Source organism: Mirounga leonina, unplaced genomic scaffold (genome assembly GCF_011800145.1).
Source record: "Mirounga leonina isolate KUSES-001 unplaced genomic scaffold, KU_Mleo_1.0 Mir_171, whole genome shotgun sequence".
NCBI lineage: Eukaryota > Metazoa > Chordata > Mammalia > Carnivora > Phocidae > Mirounga > Mirounga leonina.
The window spans coordinates 17347449-17370653 of record NW_023270436.1 but is presented as its reverse complement, the minus strand read 5'-3'; the positions used below and the strand labels follow the sequence as shown (position 1 = coordinate 17370653).

At 53.7% G+C, this 23205-nt stretch overlaps 2 protein-coding genes across 5 annotated transcripts in view; both read left to right on the top strand.

Annotated features, from left to right (window-relative positions):
- The window catches only part of ACACB (acetyl-CoA carboxylase beta), a 123827-nt gene extending 106702 nt beyond the window's left edge, over positions 1-17125 (top strand). For all 4 annotated transcript variants that reach the window (XM_035017198.1, XM_035017196.1, XM_035017197.1 and 1 more), the window contains 12 exons: positions 1609-1719; positions 2831-2974; positions 3571-3691; positions 5131-5227; positions 7251-7347; positions 7900-8035; positions 8884-9061; positions 11109-11221; positions 12307-12461; positions 13088-13258; positions 13361-13497; positions 14305-17125. In XM_035017198.1, the coding sequence (XP_034873089.1) occupies positions 1609-1719; positions 2831-2974; positions 3571-3691; positions 5131-5227; positions 7251-7347; positions 7900-8035; positions 8884-9061; positions 11109-11221; positions 12307-12461; positions 13088-13258; positions 13361-13497; positions 14305-14431 (1587 nt within the window). In that variant the 3' untranslated portion in view covers positions 14432-17125. The remainder of the gene's footprint in view (positions 1-1608; positions 1720-2830; positions 2975-3570; positions 3692-5130; positions 5228-7250; positions 7348-7899; positions 8036-8883; positions 9062-11108; positions 11222-12306; positions 12462-13087; positions 13259-13360; positions 13498-14304) is intronic.
- Positions 17126-18351: 1226 nt separating this feature from the next.
- The window catches only part of MYO1H (myosin IH), a 138746-nt gene continuing 133892 nt past the window's right edge, over positions 18352-23205 (top strand). The window contains exon 1 of the mRNA XM_035017195.1: positions 18352-19939. The gene's annotated coding sequence lies outside the window, so the exon portion shown is untranslated. The remainder of the gene's footprint in view (positions 19940-23205) is intronic.

Genomic DNA, 23205 nt, shown 5'->3' with positions numbered 1-23205 from the left:
CAGATGAACATATGGGAAGGGGGAAAAGAAAAAGAAGAGACAGGGAAACAAACCATAGAGACTCTTAATGATAGAGAACAAACTGAGAGTTGATGGAGGGAAGTGGGTGGGGGATGGGCTAGATGGGGGATGGGGATTACAGAGGGCACTTGTTACGATGAGCACTGGGTGTTGTATGTAAGTGATGAATCACTGAATTCTACTCCGGAAACCAACATTGCACTATATGTTAACTAACTAGAATTTAAATTAAAAAAAAAAAAGAACTGAGTATTTAGCAGAATTTTTATCTGATTTTAATTGGTACTAAAGGAATATCTCCCCCCTCCCTCCCTTGGCCTTTTCAGAAATATTTGCTGTTTCTAGTCGTACTACTACCCTTTCATGGTAGACTGTCATTCGAGACCTTATCTTTTTTTTTTTTTTTAAGATTTTATTTATTTATTTGAGAGAGAGAGAATGAGAGAGAGAGCACATGAGATGGGGGAGGGTCAGAGGGAGAAGCAGACTCCCTGCTGAGCAGGGAGCCCGATGCGGGACTCGATCCAGGGACTCCAGGATCATGACCTGAGCCGAAGGCAGTCGCTTAACCAACTGAGCCACCCAGGCGCCCTCGAGACCTTATCTTTACATTCAGTGTTGGATCATCAGTTTCCGAGGTGGAAAATGCTGGCCATGGGTGTCTTCCTTAGGCTTGTTTTCTAGATATCACTTATATATATTTCAAAATAAAAAATATATACCTTTAGATATATATATAAATAATTTATATATTGTATATTTTTTATATTCCAAAAATCATATTTTTATTTTAATATCTATAAACATGTTTATTTTTATTTATTCCAAAATAGATGTTTTATCTGTATCATATATAATTATATATATGGTACATATATATAATTTTGAAATAGTTTAAGACCCACCAGAAGTTACAAGACAGTGTAGAGAGGTCCCCTGTCCCCCTCACTCAGCTTCCCCCATGACGGCATCCTACGTAACCACAGTACATTAGCAAGACCAAGACGTTGACATTGGCGCAGTGCCCTTACCTCGGTAGCGACCTTACTCCAATTTCACGTTTTGCCCCAGCTCCTAGATGTCCTTTGGTTGTGTGAGAGGCCGCCGTGGCTCAGAAGAGCTACATATAAGAGCTAGGCCTTGGGGGCGCCTGGGTGGCTCAGTTGGTTAAGCGACTACCTTCAGCTCAGGTCATGATCTTGGAGTCCCGGGATCGAGTCCCGCATCGGGCTCCCTGCTCGGCGGGAAGCCTGCTTCTACCTCTGATCCTCCTCCCTCTCATGCTCTCTGTCTCTCATTCCCTCTCTAGCAAATAAATAAAAAAATCTTAAAAAAAAAAAAAAAAAAGAGCTAGGCCTTGGATGAAGCAAGAACCAGAACATTCTGTGTCTGTTGTCTGTCCTCACCACACTCTTCTTTGTTCACCACATTCTTTCTGGAAGCCAGGGTCCGGTGAGCCCGAAGACCTGGCTTGTGCCCGTGGTGGTTGGTCACCAGTCAGGTTGCCGGTGGCCCGACTGTAGCTTCCACATGCCCCGTGGGTTCCTGGTCTGCCTCGGGAATTCAAAGGGGCCCCTGTCTCTGCAGGTGACCTGCCGAGCCGTGGGGATCGGGGCCTACTTGGTGAGGCTGGGCCAGCGAGTGATCCAGGTGGAAAACTCTCACATCATCCTGACGGGAGCTGGTGCTCTCAACAAGGTGACCGCGGAGGAGCTTGGGGCGGGGGGTGGGAAGGGGGCCGCCGGGGGGGGGGGCTGGGACTCAGTCTAACATTCCCATGTCCCCTGATGGGGCAGTTTTCTCAGGATGAAACCAGTGTCCTTCCTACTGACGTCTTCTAGCTCTTTTTCCAATGTGCACTTATCTGAGTGTCTTCTGAGCCGAAAAAAATTATTTTATTTTTTTCAAGATTTTATTTATTTGAGAGAGAGAGAGAGAGAGAGCGAGCCCTAGCAGGGGGAGGGACAGAGGGAGAGGGAGAAGCAGACACCCTGCTAAGCAAGGAGCCTGACGCGGGCCTCGATCCCAGGACCCTGGGCTCATGACCTGAGCCAAAAGCAGCCGCTTAATCGACTGAGCCACCCAGGCGCCCTGAGCCAAAAAAATTAAAAAAAATATATTAGGCTCTTGCGGTAGAACTCTCTTGTGTACTGACATTTAAGTGTTTAAAAATTATTAACATGGCATTACATATTGCAGAAAACTGGAAAGAGACGCGCCCCCCCCCCCGCCCCGCCCCCTGTAATTTGGCTCCTACTAAAATTTTGCTGTATTTCCTTCTTGTCTTCTCCCTACCTGACTCCGGGTAAATGTAGAGTTTGGTATTCTACTGTTTTCACTGTATTAAAACATACGCCCCTGTGGCCATAAAGCCTCTGTGATACAATGTCTGCTAGAATCCCACTGAAGTTCGCAAAGTCTGCTCCCCGGACCAGCAGCATCAGCCTCACCGGGGAACCTGTTAGGAATGCAGATTCTCAGGCCTCGGTGCCAACCTGCCGAATCAGAAACACGGGGTGGGGTTTCTTTTTTTGAGAAGACCAAAGTCATCTGGTGGGCGCGCTGGCTGTCACATTGGGCTGCACGTTGGAATTACCTAGGAATTGAAGGAAAAAATACTGATGCCGTGCCCCAGCCCCAAAGATTCTGCTGTAATGGATCTGGGTGCAGCCTGGGCAGCAGGACTTTTGAGAGCTCCCAGGTCATTGCAGTGTGCAGGTGGAGGACCACAGAGGGAGATGATTTCCAAACGGATGGGAGGGGCCTGAGCTGGAGGGGGCCCCTTGCTAAGCAGGCCATGTCAAAGCAGGTCCTAGGCAGAGAGGTTTACACCTCCAACAACCAGCTGGGCGGCGTGCAGATCATGCATTACAACGGCGTGTCCCACATCACCGTGCCAGATGACTTCGAGGGCGTTTACACCATCCTGGAGTGGCTGTCCTACATGCCAAAGGTGCGGTACCCCCCTGCGGCTTCGAGTCGGGAAGACGTTGTGATCAGGTTCATTTGCTGGGTAACATGGGAGTTTGGCAAACAGGGAGCTCTGTCACTGTGGCGAGGGTTAATTTTTCTTTACTCCTCCCTCCTTCCCTCTCTGACACCCAGCCCTGTACTGGCTGTTGTTCGCTTTTTTTTTTTTTTTTAATGCCACTGTAAGGATGTCTTTGGAAAGGGATGGCGTTGCCTCTCATCAGAAGACATAACACTGAACAATAGAGACTCCTGGAGCTTTGCAGCCAGGCTGGATTTGCTTCCTGGCTCCCTCCTCCCTAGCAGGGAGACCTTGGGCCAGTCTCTTAATCTTTCTGAGCCTCAGTTTCCTCATCGGTGAAATGGGAATCACAAGAGCACATACCCCAGGCTGTTACCCTCATGATTCAGGGCAATGATGTTGAGAGCCTGGCACCAAATGCTACTCATCCTGGTAATGACTGGCTAGTTCGGCCTGGGCTCTGCTGCGTAACCAGGCATAATCGTGGTTGGAGGAGAGAAGCAGATCGCAGGCATCACTGACAAGCACAAGGAGACAGAGTTGGTTTCCTTTTCTAGGATAATCACAGCCCACTCCCCATCATCACACCCACGGACCCCATTGACAGAGAAGTTGGATTCTTCCCGACCAGGGCTCCCTATGACCCCCGGTGGCTGCTTGCAGGAAGGCCTCACCCCAGTAAGTTCTAAAGTGCTTTGCCTGAGACCTGGCTCTTGGGTTTCTTTCCTGCACCTGGGACAAAGGAACACTCAGAGAGAAGCAGGGATCCTGGGCCACATGTCCCAGAGGGGTGCGCCTGAGATCCCATGTGCAGGGAGCAGAGGGAGCGGGGTTTTTTCCTCTGTGCTTCTCCTGAGCTGTTAACCAAGAAGAGGTGGAAACAGCCTCTGGTTTCTGGGGCTGGTAGATGGAGGGGGAGTGCGACACAGCGCATGGCCTCCCTCCCCCAAACCGCCCCATGGTTACAGAGTGGACAATACAGACATCAGAGTGTCCAAGAGAAGACTACTCCCCCTTCTCCCTCTTTCTTTCTGGCTCTCTGTTTGGCTCTCCTTACTAAGGTAGCCCTCCAGGGGTTCACCCGGGACGGACGACCTCGCCTCTTCATACACGTAGAGATGGGCACACTCCCGCTTGCACACACACATTCTCTCTGTCCCTCCCTCTCTCTGAAAGGGGCCAGTTTGTCTCCGGGAGGCGTATGGTTACATTCTGAGCAGCCAGGACAGAACAGGAAAGCTGAGCTGCCCCCGTTCCCATAATCCCCGGTCTGTAATTTCAGATGCTGCCACTGTCAGAAACCGGCCTGGCCGTCCAGCCGGCTGCGTGGCTCAGGAGGCCCCTCAGCCTGCTTGCCCGTCTTGTGTTTCTCTTGGGCTTTCTTGCCTGTGAGCACCGAGGGGGGCAGCTTTAACCTGATTATAAAATATCGAACTTGTTTCTGACCATTTTCTCCATCAAGTCAGGCCAGCCCCCAGGCAGACACTGGAGTCGGGCTGTTGGGGTTCAGGCACCCAGCTTCCCTCCCCGGCAGCTCGGGACCCTCCTGTCACCTGGCTCCTTTCTCCTTGCCCGAACCCTGTGATGGACACGCCACTGCTTCCTGTCCGGGGATGGCTGCAGCTGACATCATCCTGTCCTCCCTCCTCCCCTCCTTTTCTCTGTCTCCATCTCTCTCTTTTGGAAGGAGACAGCGCCCCGCCGCCCCCCAGTTAAATGTTGTAAGGCTGCATCTGGCATGTTGAGGATGAGGTTTTCAGGGCAGGTAGTCCCTTCCCCAAATCCCACCTTTTGAAGGTGTCCTGTCAACTGTCTTTGCTTCTTGGGCTCATCCTTGGGATTAGGATCTCCGTGTGTTTGACATTGACAGGAGCTGATGGAGTTCGATGTTCCAAGTGGGCTGAATTCCTGACTTAGCCTATTTCCTGCAGCCCTGTTTTTTGGGGGATTTTTTTGTTGTTGTTTTGTTTTGTTTTTTGATGGGGTTGGGATCTGTATGGTTTTCTGGAGAAACAGGTGTTTGGGCGTCAAGGCCAGGTTGTCTGTCCCACCGTGCAGACCCAGAGACCCTCATCAACCCAACCCCTTAGCCTGGGCTTATGTGCTCCTGTCCACAGCTCTGAAGGGATCCTGGCAGAGTGGCTTCTTTGACCATGGCAGTTTCAAAGAAATCATGGCACCTTGGGCCCAGACCGTGGTGACAGGACGGGCAAGGTAACGTTGAGGACGGGGCAGCCTGCACTCACCTGGCCTCCCCGGGTATCGGGATTCCCGGGCACTAGGCCAGGGGTCCTTTCCTCTCGGGTGACCCCCAAGAGCACTTTCCTTCTGGCCTTGGGATTTTCTGAAAGAACAACCAATCTGGGGGATCGTTTTCTGGATGATGAACTTCTTCATAAAGTCTGGATTTTCCATGGCCTTAGTAGGCATCTCAGCCAGCTTGTTGCTGAGGGCCAGCACCCTGGCCCCTAGTGTCTGCCCCTGGGGCAGGGATCCCTAGCCACGGGGGCCATGGGTCCCTTTAGGAATCAGAAGGGCTCCGGATGCTCCCACCAGAAAATTGCACAGACGCTGCCAACTATGAATTCCATTTCAGGAGGGCCATGGTCAGAAACCCCCTTGTCTACGCAGCTGGTGGATGGCTTAAATGCTTGAATGCTCCCAGAACTGAGCAGCTCATTCCTCAGTGGTGTAGTCCTCAACTTTCCAGACACGTCCCGCTCCCTGCAAGATCCTTCCTATGTGGAGCCCAAAGCAGTGTCCTTATAATTTACCATTCAGATTCCCGGCACTATGTAGTTGCTACGGGTTCGGCTCTGGAGTCAGATCTGAGGTCAAGCCCAGCTGTATCACTCACCCTCTCTGGGCCTCCACATGCTCATCTGCAAGATGGGGAGGATAATCCTACCCCCAGAGGACTGTTGTGATGATGTATGTTAAGCACTTACAATATCATAAACGCAGGCGCCTGGGTGACTCGGTCGGTGAAGCATCCAGCTCTCGATCTCCACTCAGGTCTTGATCTCAGGGTCGCAAGTTCAAGCCCCATATTGGGCTCCATGCCAGGCGTGGAACCTACTTTAAAAAAAAAATCATAAATGCTCCGTAAGTGGTAGCACCTGCTAGTACTCTCTTTGTTGTTGCTATTATTTCTCTCCTGGGCAATAAGTAAGTATTAAAATACTAAATACTAAGCCTCATATTAATAGCTGGTTCACTTTTCCATAAATGTTTTATTTTAAAAACATTTTTTTTAAAACCTGAAATGAGATCGGCTCCCCCTTCCACACGGAAGCCCTTCCTTTCTTTAAAAGATTTTTTTTTTAATTTTTTTTATTTATTTGAGACAGAGAGAATGAGAGAGAGAGAGCACATGAGAGGGAGGAGGGTCAGAGGGAGAAGCAGACTCCCTGCCGAGCAGGGAGCCCGATGCGGGACTCGATCCTGGGACTCCAGGATCATGACCTGAGCCGAAGGCAGTCGCTTAACCAACTGAGCCACCCAGGCGCCCCGCCCTTCCTTTCTTTAAAGACTTTCCCTCCACCTGCCTCGTAGGGTCATTGAGAGCGTAAACAAGAGTAACCCAGGGTCGTGCCCAGCACAGGGCCGGCCCCATAGCAAGGTAACAAGCAGTGACAATCACTGTTGTCATAGAATCCCCCTGAGCAGAGGCTCCTTCAGGCTCAGCATCCCTCAATCCTTTCCAAACGTGCCTCGGTGCCTAGATGCGCCCCGTCCCCATGTGGGAGCTGCTGGCCACCGTTGAAAGAGGTCCCGTTCCTCCACTGCACTTGCCACGTTTCCGATGCTCAGCATCCACAGGAAGTGGCTCATCACAGCTGCTGTTCTGGATGGCACAAGACAGAGCGCGCAGCATCGCGGGAAGTTCTAGTGGACGGCGCTGCTCCCGTCCCTGCACTGGCCCCACCGTCCCCATCACCACGACACCTGGTGCCCCAAGAGGGGCGCCGATAGCACCTTTCCAGCCCGCCCGCTTGTGAGGAGGCTCTTATTGCTTGGAGTCTTCCCAATGAATGCCCTCCAAGAAGATGACCCGCCAGAGTAAAAACCGTGCTGTGTTCTGTGTGCCCCCGTCCCCGCCGTGAGTGCTCGTGTACCCAGGATGCCCACAGAATGTCAGCCGGGGCTGGGAGGACCCATCTACCGCTGAATCCACAGCGGGGAGGCGGGTGTCGCCTGGCTGACCCAGCCTGGCTGACCCGTGCCCGCCTCGCAGGCTAGGGGGGATCCCTGTTGGAGTGATTGCCGTGGAGACGCGGACCGTGGAGGTGGTGGTGCCTGCGGACCCTGCCAACCTGGATTCAGAGGCCAAGGTGAGGGGGCTGGGAATTGGGGACTGCTCTTTCAGCTGGCTTAGCCACCAAGAGTGAGTCCTGGGTGGTCGCATGCTAGGGTCTGGGGCCAGCCCTTGGCCATGGGGGCGCATTTCTCCAGCACGGTTTCTGTGGGAGGCAAAAATGGTCCCACACGGTTTTTCTTCTTCTTCAGAGGGTGACCAGTCCCTGGGAATCCTCCCTGCCTTCCGCCTCCATCCCTGTCACTGTGTCTAGGGTGGGCCATGGCACATACTGGGAGGAGCTCAGAAGGCAGAGGGTGGGTCCTAGGACTCGGTGCGGCCGGGACTAGCTTGGCACTTGGCACCCCTTTGAGCCTGAAAATGAGGCCGAAGGGACCTGCAGCCCGTGGAGGCAAGCAGGGCCCCTAGCAGACGAGCTTTGGGCCCTCCCTGTGAGCCCATGGCTCTGGTGTAGGTGCCAACACAGATCAGATTGCTTGCCCTCTAGGGTGTGGCTCAGATGGCTGTCCCCATGTCCTCTTACTGCTCTTGCACAGAGGAGTCTGATCCAGGCCACTCTGTGTTTCAGATAATCCAGCAGGCGGGCCAGGTGTGGCTCCCAGACTCGGCCTACAAGACGGCCCAGGCCATCAACGATTTCAACCGAGAGAAGTTGCCGCTGATGATCTTTGCCAACTGGAGGGGGTTCTCCGGTGGCATGAAAGGTAAGGCTGCCTCTCCTCTGGGTGTCCTAAAGCTACGGGGTCAGCACCCCGGGCAGGGAAGCCCCCTCAAGGTGGTGCTACGGTTCTCCTCTGGATGGCTCCGTCATCCTCTTAGCTGAGACCCCCATGGCCCTGAGGACGGGAGCAGTTGAGGTCACATCTTCCCATTTTACAGATGAGGAACTGAGGGTTCCCGGTGTGACTTTCCAGAGGTCACACTGTGAGGGGCAGGGCCAGGAGGGCGGCCCTGGGAACTTCCCTCCTGTGAAGGGGCTAAGAATAAGACCAACCCAAGAGGTGCAAGGTGAGGATTTGATGAGCTGATCGCTGGTACGTGGTGTTAGCTCTTGATGTGATGATGCCCGATTTTATTGTTGCATTGTAACCATGTAAGGTGCCTGGTACTTGGAGGGCCCTGTCTTGGTGGAAAATAAGGGCCATACTGTGTGTGGGCAGGAGGCAAGGACCTGTGTTATTGCTGGGTAGGGTGTCTGTGTGCTGGAACCAGCAGGACAAGGCCGGGGGCGGGGGGTCAGTCACCAGCAAGGGCATCCCAGAGTCAGAACTGGAAGGAATCCTTGGGATGGCCCTACACCTCCTTTTACAGATGGGGACACTGAGGCCCCAGGCAGGGAGAGTGACATGTCCAAGTCACATGGACAGTCAGGGTGCCATCTGTACCTGGGCTCACTCCTGACTCCCAGCCCGGAGCTCTTTCCATGGTGCCACCAAGCACCCCGGCTGAACACTTCCTCAGGATGCCCAGGACGATGAGCGCTGCGGGCTTGGCATGCGGACAGGTGCTGGGGCCTGCGGCCTCCTCAGCAGGTGACTGCTTTGTTTTGCAGACATGTACGACCAGATGCTAAAGTTTGGAGCCTACATCGTGGACAGCCTCAGGCAGTACAAACAGCCCATCCTGACCTACATCCCACCCTACGCGGAGCTCCGGGGGGGCTCCTGGGTGGTCATGGACTCCTCCATCAACCCCCTGTGCATAGAACTGTACGCAGACAAGGAGAGCAGGTGGGTGTGTCACCCTCAGCCTGGCTGAGCCTTGGCTTGTTCTCCCCCCCCCAGACCTGAAAGCCCGTTGTCATCTTTAAGCTGCTGGCCAGGGATTGCCAGGGCATTGAAGTTCTTTTGTTTTCTTTTTTTTAAGATTTTTATTTATTTGAGAGAGAGAGAGAGCACGAGCGGGGGGGAGGGGCAGAGGGAGAGGGAGACGCAGACTCCCCGCGGAGCAGGGAGCCTAACATGGGGCTCGACCCCAGGACCCTGGGATCATGACCTGAGCCGAAGGCAGACTCTTCACCGACTGAGCCACCCAGGCGCCTGGCATTCTGAGTTTCTGAAGGATGGAGAGCCTCCAGTTTTACCAATCTGAAACTAGCATCCAGTGCACAAGTAGATTTTCTCAGGAAAGGGGGCGCCGGGGTGGCTTAGTCGGTGAAGCGTCTGCCTTCAGCTCAGGTCGTGATACCAGAGTCCTGCGGATCGAGTCCCGCATCGGGCTCCCTGCTCCGCGGGGAGTCTGTTTCTCCCTCTGCCCCTTTGCCCACTTCTGTTCTCTCTCTCAAATAAATAAATAAAATCTTAAAACAAACGATTTTTCTCAGTAGAGTTAGTGGCTGGAGCCGGAGACGGCAGAAGAACTGTTGTTTGTTCTTTCATGACTTATATTCACCTGCTTCCCAAGGAAGTTTGCAATCAAAAAATCAGGAAAGATGGAAAGCACTTGAGGTTCCTGGCAGCCAGGATGAAAAGGGAAATAAAACCCGTCATCTGCTTCCCCCTGGACTCTGATTCTCTCCCAAAGCTACGAGTTCCTGTAGGGGCCGTGCTTTATTCAGTTTTATAACCCAGGGCCTGGCACCATGCCTGATTGCTAGGGGGTGGTTGGAAAATAGTGGTTGGGGGTGCCTGGGTGGCTCAGTCGTTAAGCGTCTGCCTTCAGCTCAGGTCATGATCCCAGGGTCCTGGGATCTAGCCCCACATCGGGCTCCCTGCTCCGCGGGAAGCCTGCTTCTCCCTCTCCCACTCCCCCTGCTTGCGTTCCCTCTCTTGCTGTGTCTCTCTCTGTTAAATAAATAAACACAATCTTAAAGAAAAAAAAAAGAAAATAGTGGCTGAACCGATATTTGCATGAAAGGATACCAGTTCTTCAGGGGAAAGAAACCTTGGTGCTTTTTTGAGGAGGAATTCATCCCAGGAATGTTTACAGAAAGAATAATGACAGTAAAACTTGCCACACAGTGTTTGAATGACTTTCAAGTGAAGACTCTGCTCTATGGTGTATAGGATGTAAAGACCTCAGGAGTAGTTCTGTCTAAGATAGAGGCTTCCTCTGCTCCTGTAATTCATTCATTCATTCATTTGTTCATTCATTCAGTGAAGATTTATTGAGCACCTACTATGTGCCAGGCATTATGATAAAACATTGTGATGTGCAAATGAGCCAAACGTGTCCTGCCTTCAGTGCATCTAGACTCTCATGGGGGGCTGTTGAGGTCAGACCTCCAGGAATATTCAGGACACAAGCAGCCTCGAATGGGGTCATCATGAACTTTTCACTCTGGCCACCAGGAAGCTCAGAGCTCCATGGAGTATTCCTCAGGGCTTCCAAGCTATCAAAGGATGGGGGGCAGTCTGAAGGGTGAGTGAGAGGCTTGAAATGGGAGGCCAGCTCCTACTGGACCATGTGGAGCTCTATATTGTGACTCCATGAGCTTTAAGGAGATCAGAAACAGTACCGTGGCCCAGGGGGAACAGACATTAGGAGAGTCATAAAGGACTGTGGCTGAAGAGCAGGAGGGCTAGGCTGTTCTGGAGAAAGTCATATGCTCTCAGAGCTGAAAGGGCCTTCCAGAGCTCAGAAAACTTGATTTTAAAATGTGGACTCAGCCCCTCATTTTATGGATATAGAAGCAGATGACCTCTGACTTGCCCAAGTCACAGAGTGAGTCCGTCAAAGAGCTAAGAAGTCACAACCCAGATTTCCTGGCTCTCCTGCCTCCACCCCCTTGTTGGGGAGCATCTCCTACATCTCCACCCCTGCCTCTTCTTTTTTCAGGGCAAATATTCTGGAGCCGGAGGGAACAGTGGAGATTAAGTACCGAAAGAAAGATCTGATAAAGACCATGAGAAGGATTGACCCAGTTTACAAGAAGCTCGTGGAACAGCTTGGTAAGAGGGTTGGAAGTGCACCATCTCTCAGAGGGCAAGAGAAGCCCAGCCTGCTTACTACTAGAGGTTTCTAGTTTGGTAAAAACAAAGTGAAACATCCCGAAACATACCTACAAAAATGGTGAGATGTTTTCAGTGTTCTCGTGTAGCAAAATCAACCCCTTTAATGCTAAGAAAAAATGTTTAATGCCTTAGTGTATGTATTTCTCAACACATACAAAATATAAAAATGGAAGTATTTGGGGCCAGTAAAGGAGATCAGCATTTTCACAGCAAGATGTCTTTTTAGAATTTTCCATCAGACAAAATATTTTACTAGTTTTGTTTGAGTGATAGCTTTGTTTCACTTGTAACCTTAGATGTAATTCTCTTTAAAAGCCCATATTGGGGGCACCTGGGTGGCTCAGTCAGTTCATCGTCTGACTCTTGATTTGGGCTCAGGTCCTGATCTCAGTGTTGTGAGATCGAGTCCCACATCTGACTGTGGAGCCTGACTGCGGAGCCTACTTGAGATTCTCTCTCTCCCTCTCCCTCTGCCCTTCCTCCCCAACTCATTCGCTCTCTCACTCTCTTAAAAAAAAGTCCATATTGGATGGCAATATCTTTATAACTGTGCTCTTCACAAGATTTATCTGTGTGTGTGTGTGTGTAATTTCTTTGGTTTGGTATCAGGGTAATGCCAATCTCTTAGAATGAGTTGTGAAGTGTTCTCATTTTCTGATTTTGAACTGGCATTATTTCTTTAAATCTTCAGTAGGAGGTTTCTAGCTACAAATTCCTCTTTATTCTATATAGGACTATTGAGGCTATCTGTTTCCTCTCGGCAGAGCTCAAAGAATTTGTCTATTTCATCTAAGGTGTGAAATTGGCAGAGTTTATAATCTTTCCTTCTTATCTTTTGCAATATGCAAAGCACAGTGGTTCTTTCTGATTAAAGGGGCACATGCAGAGTCACAGGCTCAATGCTGTCTCTCCGTTGTGAGTGCCTCCCTGAGATGGCAGGAGCAGCTGGATTGGGGGGTACGATCGGAATTCAAGTGTGGTGGGCCTCTGCTGCAAAGCCTGGTTTGTGCCCTTGCCCACAGGAATGTCGGAGCTGTCCGACATGGACCGCAAGGACCTGGAGGGCCAGCTGAAGGCCCGGGAGGATCTGCTGCTGCCCATCTACCACCAGGTGGCAGTGCAGTTCGCCGACCTACACGACAGGCCCATCTGCATGCTGGAGAAGGGTGCCATCGCTGTAAGAGCCTGCGGCTGTGGGGCAGGGCATGAGTGGGCCATCCTAAGGTCACCTGGCTTCCAAACAGGAGGCGATCTGGGCGGGAACGCCACATGTTAGAATCACCTGGGGAGCTATAAAAAAAAAAAATCTCAGGGCTCAGGTGGCTCTCCAGACTAATGAAATGAGGTGGGGCGGGGGGAGCCTGGCATCAGTAGGGTTTCGAATCCCCAGGAGATTCCAACAGGCAGCAAGGTTTGGGAACCACCGGTCTGACCTCTGTGTGTGTGTCTGTAACTGCTGGGCCACATTTGGGACTGGTTGGTCCTGCCCTGCACTCACCCAGCACTGCCGGTCCCAAGCCCCGCCCCATCGCGCCACCCCCAAGAGGCTATCCTAGAGTCAGCCTACCAGCCTGTGTGTGGTGCTCCCCTCCCCAGACAGCCTAAGCCCTGCATGCCTCTGGTAAGCCAGTGTCGGGTTCTGGTGGCATCTCCCCTCTGCCACCTCCCCCCAAAACCTTAGCTGCCTGGTCTGTAAGATGGGAACGATCGGAGAGCCTGCACCTTGTGCGGGGCCCAGCCCCAACGGTGCCGTGCATCTCCCCCTGCCCTCCCGGAGGGCTCAGGCCTGGGGCTCATCCGCAGGACATCCTGGAGTGGAGGACCTCACGGACCTTCTTGTACTGGCGCCTGCGCCGTCTCCTGCTGGAGGACCAGGTCAAGCAGGAGATCCTGCAGGCCAGCAGCGAGCTGAGCCACGTGCACATCCAGTCCATGCTGCGCCGGTGGTTCGTGGAGACCGAGGGGGCCGTCAAGGTGGGCCTGGGGTGGAGACGGGGTGGAGACGGGGCAGGGGCCGCGGGGGGCCAGAGGCTAGCTAGACTGCTGGGCGTGGGGTCCATCTCTCCCCTCCCCCAGGCCTACCTGTGGGACAACAACCAGGTGGTGGTACAGTGGCTGGAAGAGCATTGGCAGGCGGGGGACGGCCTGCGCTCCACCATCTGCGAGAACATCAAGTGCTTGAAGCGAGACTCCGTCCTCAAGGCCATCAGAGGGTGAGTGGCCACCCCGCCCCCCTGCCCATCCCTTGGACTTCTTGGCAAGTGCGGGAGCCAGGATTTTCCTCCAGCCGCATGACTCCAGAGTGGCTGCGTGGTCCCCAGGCCTCAGGCTCAGGCCTGTATTCCTTGCTGGAATCTATGGGGCGACTCATCCCAAGGTCACAGCTAGAGCACTTTTTTTTTTTTTAAGATTTTATTTATTTATTAGAGAGCATGCACAAACAGAGGGGATTGGGAGAGGGAGAAGCAGATCCCCCGCCAAGCAGGGAGCCCGATGGTGGACTCGATCCCAGAACCCCAGGATCGTGACCGAAGCCGAAGGCAGCCGCTTCACTGACTGAGCCCCCCAGGCGCCCCAACTAGAGTGCATTTGTGAGAACCCACATTCCTTCCCGCTAGGCTGTCGGCTGCTGCCTCCCATTTGGTATCAGCCTTCCCCAAGGATTTGCTCACCCAATTCCGACGGGGTCCCCTGTGAGGTGGGTTAGGTGATCCCGTGGGACCCCATTTGGGGAATGATGCTGAGGTTCCGGGGACGTGCTGTCTGTCCAGTCACACAGCTAGTGGCTGACGGGGTCCACCGTCCTCTGAGGTGTTCTCATCCCCAGGTGGTGTGCCCTCCCGCCACACGGGACCATCACCCCCGTGGTGGCCACAGCACAAAGAGATTTGGGAGCTCTGGGTTGTCACGCACACGGGAACATGACACGGGCCCCGTGCAGGGATTCTTGGGACCTGCCCTAGGGCCCACTGAGCTGAGTGGCAGGAATGACCCCAGCCCTCTCTCCCTTCCCACCGCAGCCTGGTGCAGGACAACCCTGAAGTGGCCAGGGACTGCATTGTGTACATGAGCCAGCACGTCAGCCCAGCCGAGCGGGCCCAAGTCCTTCACCTCCTGTCCACTGTGGACAGCCCAGCCTCCACCTGACCCCCACCACCTCGCCACTTGCAGGACCACGGGCAAGAGAAACCATGCTGACCCACCTACCGCAGGCCTCATCAGGACCTTGGGGGTTTGCTTTAAAAAAAAAAAAAATCCTGGGCATTTCTGCAGGGCTGCTGGCCTCCCACTCACTCCTGTCTCAATAAAAGGCTCAGGAGTGTCCCCTTCCAAACAGAAATAGCTTCCTGTCCATTGCTGGGAAGTTTGTTCTGGTGTCTTGAGACACCACATTTTGCTGCATCACCGAATCAACCTGAGCCCAAACACCCCGGTTTCCTTTTGCTTTCCGGTGCCTGGCGTGCGGGACCCAGGTGTTCCTGCAGGCTTGTTTTGTATCCGATCATGGAATCTTTTATTTTTTTACTCTTGAGACCAACTCTTGATGGAAACATCTTCTATATTTCAGCAGAATAAATAGGCCAAGGAAAGAAGTAGAGACAAGACGAAAAAAAACAAAACAAAAACCCTATTTTTGTAATGATGCTTATTCGGATGCTGTCGAGTCACCCGGGAAAGGGTTTGAATGATTTTTTAGGAGAATAAAATGGTATCTTGTTCACCAAGTGGCCCCTAGAGAGTCGCCAGGAACGTCTCATTGGTAGGCCATGCTTAGAGATTTTGTTTTTGAGAGAGAGACAGTAAATGGGCAGAATTGCCCGGCTGCCGCGTGGCTCCTAGCCCTCCGCCGGTCCCTTCCCTCCCCCTGCATGCACCCTCGTGGCAGTCGGAGAGTACAGAGGCAGAAGGAAAACCGCCACCCGGCCATGAGTGTCACTGCTGTGATTGCCACGGCCCTCCCTGGAGAGCCCCTCTGCTGTCACTCACCTGGTGCCTCAATGTCTGTGGACGGATCCAGCCCCAAAGGGCAGAGCTGTGGATGTTCAAGGACTGGACCACGAGGGCCGCACCGATTTGCTCAGGGAGACCTCTGTGACATGCACTCCAGCACTGGGCTCTGAAGGCTGCCCCACGTCAGACCTGCTATCCTCCTGGCCCCGTCCCTCGGTCCCCCGGTGCCAGTAATGGGGGCAGTCGGCCGTCCCCCCCCCCCCCCCCCCCCAATGCCGGGACGGGCAGTTTGTCTGAGGACACCACGTGTCATGCCGGACCCGTTCGGAGGCCAGCGAGGATGCCCAGGGAAGCCCCCGCAAGCCAGGATGCTTGAGGATGCCTGAGTTGACAAAATACAGTTGGGCCATCAGCCAATGACAGCCCTGGCAAAGCAAAGTGTCCTGGCGGCAGTGAGGGTGGGAGAAAGATGAGTGAGCTGTTGCCCCATCCTGCGGCCCGTTGTGGGAGGGAGCAGACCTCCGTGCTGCATTGGGACCTGAATGTTTCCCAGTGCGGGAGGCTCCTGTGGTTTTGGAGGGAAAGAGAAGTCGATGACTAGCTGCTACCCAGGAAGGGTGGGTGGGGGAACCCACCAGGAGGTGTGTGGAATAAAGTATTTTTTAAAGGAAGCCCTTTGGCCTTGACTTATTCTCGGGACCAGAAAAGGCAGGCCGCCTCCCTGGGTGATTCCGCCGCAGCTCACCAGCCTCCTACATGGGCTGAAATCTTGAGCAAGCCCCCATCCGAGGAAGACAAAGCTCTGATAGGAGTTTGTATCCCGAAGACCACAGGTGGACTTGGTCTTTTCAGCGGGATTTCAAAAATGAGCGCATGTCGCTGTCTGCCGGCTGATGATGCTGAGTTTAGCGCATTGGCAATCAGCTCAGCTGCAAGTCCTTTGCCTGATCAGGCTGACTTCCCTCCTTGGGGGACTTTGTGCAGCCGCCTCCAAGGAAGTCATACCACCGAGTGTGGACAGAGGCCTCGGTGGGCAGCTTGGGTCCAGACCAGATGCTCAGGGTGATGGCCACTGGCTGTGTGTGGCGCCCTGACTTCATCCCATGCGATCCTCGGGAGCCCCTGAAGTCCATGCTACCCTCTATCCTCACTTCTATAGACAAGAAAACGCCGGCTCAGAGATGAACAGACTTGCCTGAGGTCACACAGCTGGTGAGAGTTGGGGCCAGGCCCCCAGGCTGAGCCAGACTCAATCTTGCTAGGCTTCTGGCTTTCCCAGAAATCCTGAACCTTTGCAGAGGTTACATCCTGAAACGTGAGGACACCATCTAGACCTGCCCCACTCCGCCCCCTGGCTAATCCAACCAACGTCATCACTTGGATCCTCATCAAGAACCTGGCACCTCCTGGGCCAGGCCTCTGCTGGAGGCCAGCTACCCTCTCCATTCACTGAAGTCTCTCCCTCCCTGGATCAGCAGATTCTGGAGCCCCCCCACCCCGCCCCACAAAATCACCTCAATGAGCCCTGTGTCCTTGTGCGTACAGCTTGTCCAAATCACAAATGTGGGGTGCTGCCAAACGGCATCCCAACTTCTGCCCCTTGGTTTGCCTTCCCCATCTAGTTCTCCAGCTCCAAAAGTCAGTTGGCCTTTTAGCCCAGAGTCATTCTTCCCCCGCCACTTTGTTATGAAAAATCTCCAAACACCAAAAAGTCAAATTCTCAGCCGCAGACCCCTAATCATCCAGTACTCACTGCTGTCCTTGATGTTTTCTTGTGCTTGTCCTTGCTTACTGCCTATCTCTCCATCTCTCCATCCCTCTCTCAATCTGTCAATCCATTTTCTTATTTGGACCTATTTCAGAGTGAATTGCAGACATTAGTATATTGTTCAAAATGCGTTTTTTTCTTTAAATCACATCCTGAGGGGCGCCTGGGTGGCTCAGTCGGTTAGGCATCTGCCTTCGGCTCAGCTCATGATCTCAGGGTCCTGGGACCAAGACCCCCGTTGGGCTCCCTGCTCAGTGGGGAGTCTGCTTCTCCCTCTGCCCCTCCCCACCTCACCCCTCAGCTTGTGCTCTCTCTCTCTTGCTCACTCTCTCAAATAAAACCTTTAAAAAAAATAAATCACATCCTGAGCTCCTCTGCAGGTGAGAGCACGTTGAGAACAACAGAGGTGTGTTGAGATGAGGTGGCCAACCGCGTGGCTAGGGAGGGGGGCTCCGGCCTCCCAGTGCACAAGCCTGTCTGTGCCAATCATTTTCACTAACTATTTATTGAGCGCGTACTACGTGCCAAGCACTGTGTGAGGGGGCACGGCCATGAGCAAGACAGACACTCCCGCCCTCGGGAGCTGATGTCCAAAGGTAGAAATTGCAAGTGGTTAACTACAAGGAGACCTTCCTGGGCACAGCTGTAGTTGCTATAGCAGCTGATGCCCAAGCCACGCCAAGGCTTTCTGCCGATAGTCGACCCCAAAATGCCCCTTCACTGTTCCAAGTGCTCCCAGGGAAGAGTTCTCACTTGATCCTATATGGACTGGCATGAGCCACACCCAGCTTGCCCACCTTTCCTACAGACTTGTCATCCTCACGCACCAGACCAAACTTGTCAGTTCACCTTCAGATGAGCACAGACTATTTCTCTTGTGAGAAACACTCCTTCCCCTTTGGCCTTTGCCTAGCTGACTCCTACTCATCCCTCAAAACCCAACTCAAATGGTGCTTCCTCCAGGTAGATCTCCCTGACCACCTCCCCAATGGGTTGGGAGCCCGTTCCCTGTGGTCCCTCAGCTTCTGTGTTTCTTCTCTTGCATGCTCATATATATATGAAATGTGGATTTGAAAATGAAATGTATACCTAGGGATCCCTGAATCCCTCTGGCTACTGAGCGGAGGAGGGATTTTGGAGAGCAGTCTTACCGGCAGAGAGGTGGTCCCCTTCTGGAAGGTGAGGGGAAAGGCCACTTTCAATGATGATCTGTATCTTGTGATATTCTGACCCACGTGTAGCTCTGAGCAGCTCCGTGTGCAAGGAACACAGGCCAAGAATCTAGGATGTTTCATTTTTCATTTTTTTATTAGTGTAAGATATACATAAGATTCACCATTTTGTTACGTACATCCATGCTGTTGAGCAACCGGCACCACCATCCGTCTCCACAACATTCTCATCTCAGACTGGAACTCCTTGCCCATTACACACCCCCTCTGCCCCCTTCCCCCAGCCCCGGCGACCACCAGCTCCTCTCTGTCTCCATGAATCTGCCGACTCTGGGTACCTCCTACGAGTGGAATCATGCACTGTTAGCCTTTTGGTGGCTGGCTTCTTTCACTCAGCATAATCTCCACAAGGTTCATCCCTGTTACGGCACGTGTCCGAATGTCCATCCTTTTCAAGGCTGGGTAACGTCCCATTGAACATATACACTACTGTCTGTCTTCGTCCGTTCAAGCTGCTGCAACAAAGTACCACAGACTCGGGGGCTTATAACTTATAAATAACAGAATTTCATCGCTTACGGTTCTGGAGGCTGGAAATCCAAGATCAGGGTGACACCACGGCCAGGCGAGGGGCCTCTTCTGGTTGCAAACTTCTTGCTGTGTCCTCCCCTGACAGAAAGGGCAGGGAGCTCTCCAGGGCCTCTTATAAGAGCATGAATCGCATTCATGAAGGTTCCACCTTCGTGACCTAAGTACCTCCTGGAGGCCCCACCTCCTGATGCCATCACGTGGGCATTAGGATTTCAACTAATGAAGGGGGGGTGTGGCCGAACACAGACATTCAGACCATAGCGCCCACATTCCGTTTATCCGTCCATCCATCGATGGTCACTTAGGTTGCTTCCACCTTTTGGCTTTTGGGAATAATGCTGCTGTGAGCATGGGCGTGCCAAGATTTCTCCAAGTCCCTCCTTTCACTTCAATTGGGGGTAGATGCCCAGACGTGGAATTGTGGACCAAACGGCAATTCTATGCTTCACTTTTGGAGAAGACGTGGTACTGTTTTCTGCAGGGTCTACACCGTCCTACATTCCCACCGACAGGGCATGAGGATTCTGGTTTCTCCATATCCTCCCCAACACGTACCGGCTTTTTGGTTCGTTTCTATAGCAGCCGTCCTTACAGGTCAAGCCTAGAAGCAGTTTTAGCTCAGAAGTCGTTGAACTTTTCGCTTGCATCCCTCCCACAGGGTGGCGGGGCACATGCAGCCTCGCCCTTGTGCGCCTTTAAATTTTCCTTCCCTGTGCATCCTGCTTCCCCCGCCCACCCAGCGGCTCCTGCCTGGGCTGCCCTGCCGTCCGCCAGTTTGGTCTTCCGCCTGCTACCCCTGGACTGGAGGTGGGGGTGCTGAGACCCCGGGGATGGGAGGCTCCGCATTCGCACCCAGAGGAGGAACCGGCATCGTCCAGAGGAGGCAACACCTGCTTCCTCATCTCCTCTCCTACGTCTTGTGTCCGTTCCTTCTCTCCCTCTCTCCGAGCCTCCACCAGCCGCCCTTCAGGAGCAAACACTCCGCGAGGCAGGGCGATGCCACGGGAAGGGCCGGGACATCGGCAGACCTGGGGTCGAACCCACAGTTGCGGCCCCACTTCCGGCCAGCAAGCGGCTGATGCCAGCAGAGCTGAGCCCCGGGAGATGGATACGGGGCCGGCGCGGGGAGCAGAGCGCCCTTGGAGTCCCAGCTCCCGCCCTGACTAATCACAGGTAAGCGGGCTCCGCCTCTCTGAGCCTCAGTTTCCTCTTCTGTGAAATGGGCTGTTTGTTTCCTGCGGCGGCTGTCACAATTAGCACAAGCTTAGCAGCTTCAAAACCACACAAACGTGATCTCTTGCGGTTCTGGAGATCGGAAGTCTGAAACGGGTCTCGCTGGGCTAGAATCAGGGTGTTGTGAGGCCTGTGGCCCTTTTGGGAGGCTCCGAGGGAAAGCCCATTTTCTCGTGTTTGCCAGTGTCTAGAGGCCCCGTCCCATTGTCAGAGCCAGCAAGGTGGGCTCTTCAGAGCTGACACCGAGCCTCCCTCCGTCACGTCTCAGGATCCTGTGATTACAACAGGGCTAACCTGGATAATCCAGGAGACTCTCCCTAGATTCAGGGCAGCTGATACACAACCTTAATCCCGCCTGCTCCCTTCGTTGCCCTTGCGTAACATAACCAAGTCACAGGATTAGGACGTGGCCACCACCGGGGAGCCACTATTCCACCTCCCGGGGGGACGGCAACTACCCCTCCACCCCCCAGAGATCAGGATAAATGAAATAGGCCGTGTCGCAGTGCACGGAGCACAGAGTAAGCCCCGTACGTGTGGGCCGGTCGCGTTGCTCTTTGTGCGGTTAGAGCGTGGGTGATTTCTCCTGGAGGGAGAAGAGAAGCTGCAGGATCACGAGCTGAGTCTCTGTTTTCTCATCTGGGAAACGGGGCCATCTCCTGCCTCGGTGGGTGGTTGAGCTGGACTAGTCAGGAGCGGCTTCCTGGTGTTTAGCTCAGTGCAGCACGCAGCTGGTGCTCAAAGGGTGGCCAATGATGAGTATTTTTCTCCGGAGTTGACCGATTGCAGAAAGAGCCTCCACGAAGCCTCATTCCTCCTGTCTCTCCTTTGAGCCTTCTCCCGGGGTCAGCTCGGCCCCTGCACGGGTAACGCTCGGGATGTGACTGGGGCTCTGGCTGAGAGCTTGTGACCTTTTTGCCTTGATTCTGTGCATACGAAGCTTCACCCTCCAGTGTGGCGGCCCTGTCCTGTAGCTTCTGCAAAGTCCCCAGGTGATGCCCATTTGCTGTGACCGACACGGCCTGGGTCATTCCAACCCCAACCAGTCAGAGGGCGGTGGGGGCAGTGATGCACTCATTGGCCAGGCTTGGGTCACAGGGCCACCCTGGAGCCAAGCCATGGAGGGAGTCTCTCCCTGTCATCTGCTTGGTTTCCACTGAGGTGGGGCCCGTCCGCCCTTCCCCATCATCATCCTCCTACCCTTCCTTTCCTGCTAATTGTCACACATGCACGGACTGGTGTCCCCAGTGAGGCTGCAAGCCACTCCCCAGGAGGGCTAAAGAGCTAGACCGACTCCTAATTAATGCACCCTTCTGCTGTTATCTTGGATGGCAAGACATTCCTTTATTTCCCTGAGCCTCAGTTTCTTCATCTGCAAAATGGGTGCAGTGACGAAGCCATGCCTGGCAGGGTCGTAACGAGGATTGAAGGAGGGCCTGGTGCTGAAAAGGGTGCACCTGCTCCCACCTTGTTACCTTCTCTGACCCCAGGAATGCACCAGAGGCAGCGCCACTGAGCTCTAGCTCTGGAGTCTGGCACACACGGCCTCAGTCCTACCTCCTCGGCTGATCTGAGCCTCTGCTTTCTCAGCAGTAAATGGAGTTCACATCCCTGCCTGAGGGATGCCTGCCAAAAGCCTGACACTGAGGGCCAGTGAATGATGGCTATGCTAATTTTCCCAATAATGACAAACTCCAATGGGAACCTGGCATCAGACGCCTGGGTACAGTGTTGCTGTGGTGTGACCTCTCTGGGCCTCAGTTTCCCCATCTGTAAATGGGACCTCACCTGTGAGTGGCGAGTGACAAACGGCGTTTTTGTCCTTCACCCCCCCTCACACCTCTCTCTGAGCCACAGGGCTGCCATTCAGCCTTTATTGACAAAAAACAGTTATTCAACACTACTCTCACAGAGTCTTGGCGTCACCCGAATGCGGGGTCTTCATTAACAACAACTCAAACATCTTAACTTGTCGGGGGCTTCACATCACACAAAGCCGCTGAGCGGTCCTGCTCAGATGGGCAACAGCAGGCTGTGCCTAAAGATGATGGCTGCTCGGCAGAAAGTTCCAGAATTAGGTAGCAAGTATTTAAAGAAAGATGGTCCTTTGAGACAAGCCCCAACCTTGAGCCCTCCAGGCGGCTGGCTGAGGAAAGTTCTGGCCCTTGGGTTTGGGAACGCCCAGACACAGGAGCCAAATGCCTGGTTGGTCAAGAGAGGACAGTGGTCTGATCCACCGCTGCAGTTTCTCGGCATCGACTGGGCTGGAAGATCCCGAGTTACCTTCTCTTGTCCCCGCTGACCCAGGCTCCTGTGCCTCCTCCAACCCGCTGTCTGCAGAATCCACCACTTGCAAAATGAGTAATTGGTAACGAGAGAAAAAAAAGAAAAATACATAAAAATGGCCATAGGGCAATGAATAGGCAACCAAGTGCCAATAAATACTCTGCACTGCAGCTTTGTCGGCCCTCCCTCACCGCATGGGGCAAGCTTTACATGGTTCCGTTTGCTTTTTCCATCACAAGTATCTTAAGTTTCAGCACAAAGGGCCCCCGCCATTCTTCCCGTTCCCATCCCGATCTGCCCTTAGAAAGCCCCCGAGCCCGGAGCGATGTAGGGCACCTCTCCTCCCAGGTGCGTGTGGGAAGAGATCCAAGTCATGACCCAGCGGCTAGAAACGTCTCTGGTCTCCAATTTAGAAAAAGAGGATGTTCCATAGTATCCAAAGTGCTTTTTGTTCTAAAAAGCAGCCCAAGGCTGCAAAAGGGCTTAAGAGCCCGTTGGAGTCATGATGTCCTGGAGAAATTTGCGAGTTAGGGTTACCAGGATGCAGGCAGGGACCGGGGACTCTCATTCCAGAGGCCGCGGGCCAGTGTCGAAGAGATGGTGCAGAGGGGCTCCAATAAATATAAATAAATGTACACGGGGGCCCAGGGCCCGGCATGGCACAGGCATCTCTCCCTGCAGGAGGAGCGCGCCTGGAGGGGCGGGGCGGGGGGGGGCGGGCGCCCGCCTCGCAGTTCAGCCCAGGCCAGGCCAAGGGAAGCTGGCCACTCGGCCAGTTCTGCTCCAGGCCCCGGGGCCTGGGCTCTGGGGGCTGAGGTGGATGCTCAGTCCCAGAGGAATAAATTCAAGAGCCTCCCCACTGGAGGAGTTTCCATGGTGCACCAACGCGTCCCATCTCAAAGGGGGTTGCAGGTCATTTC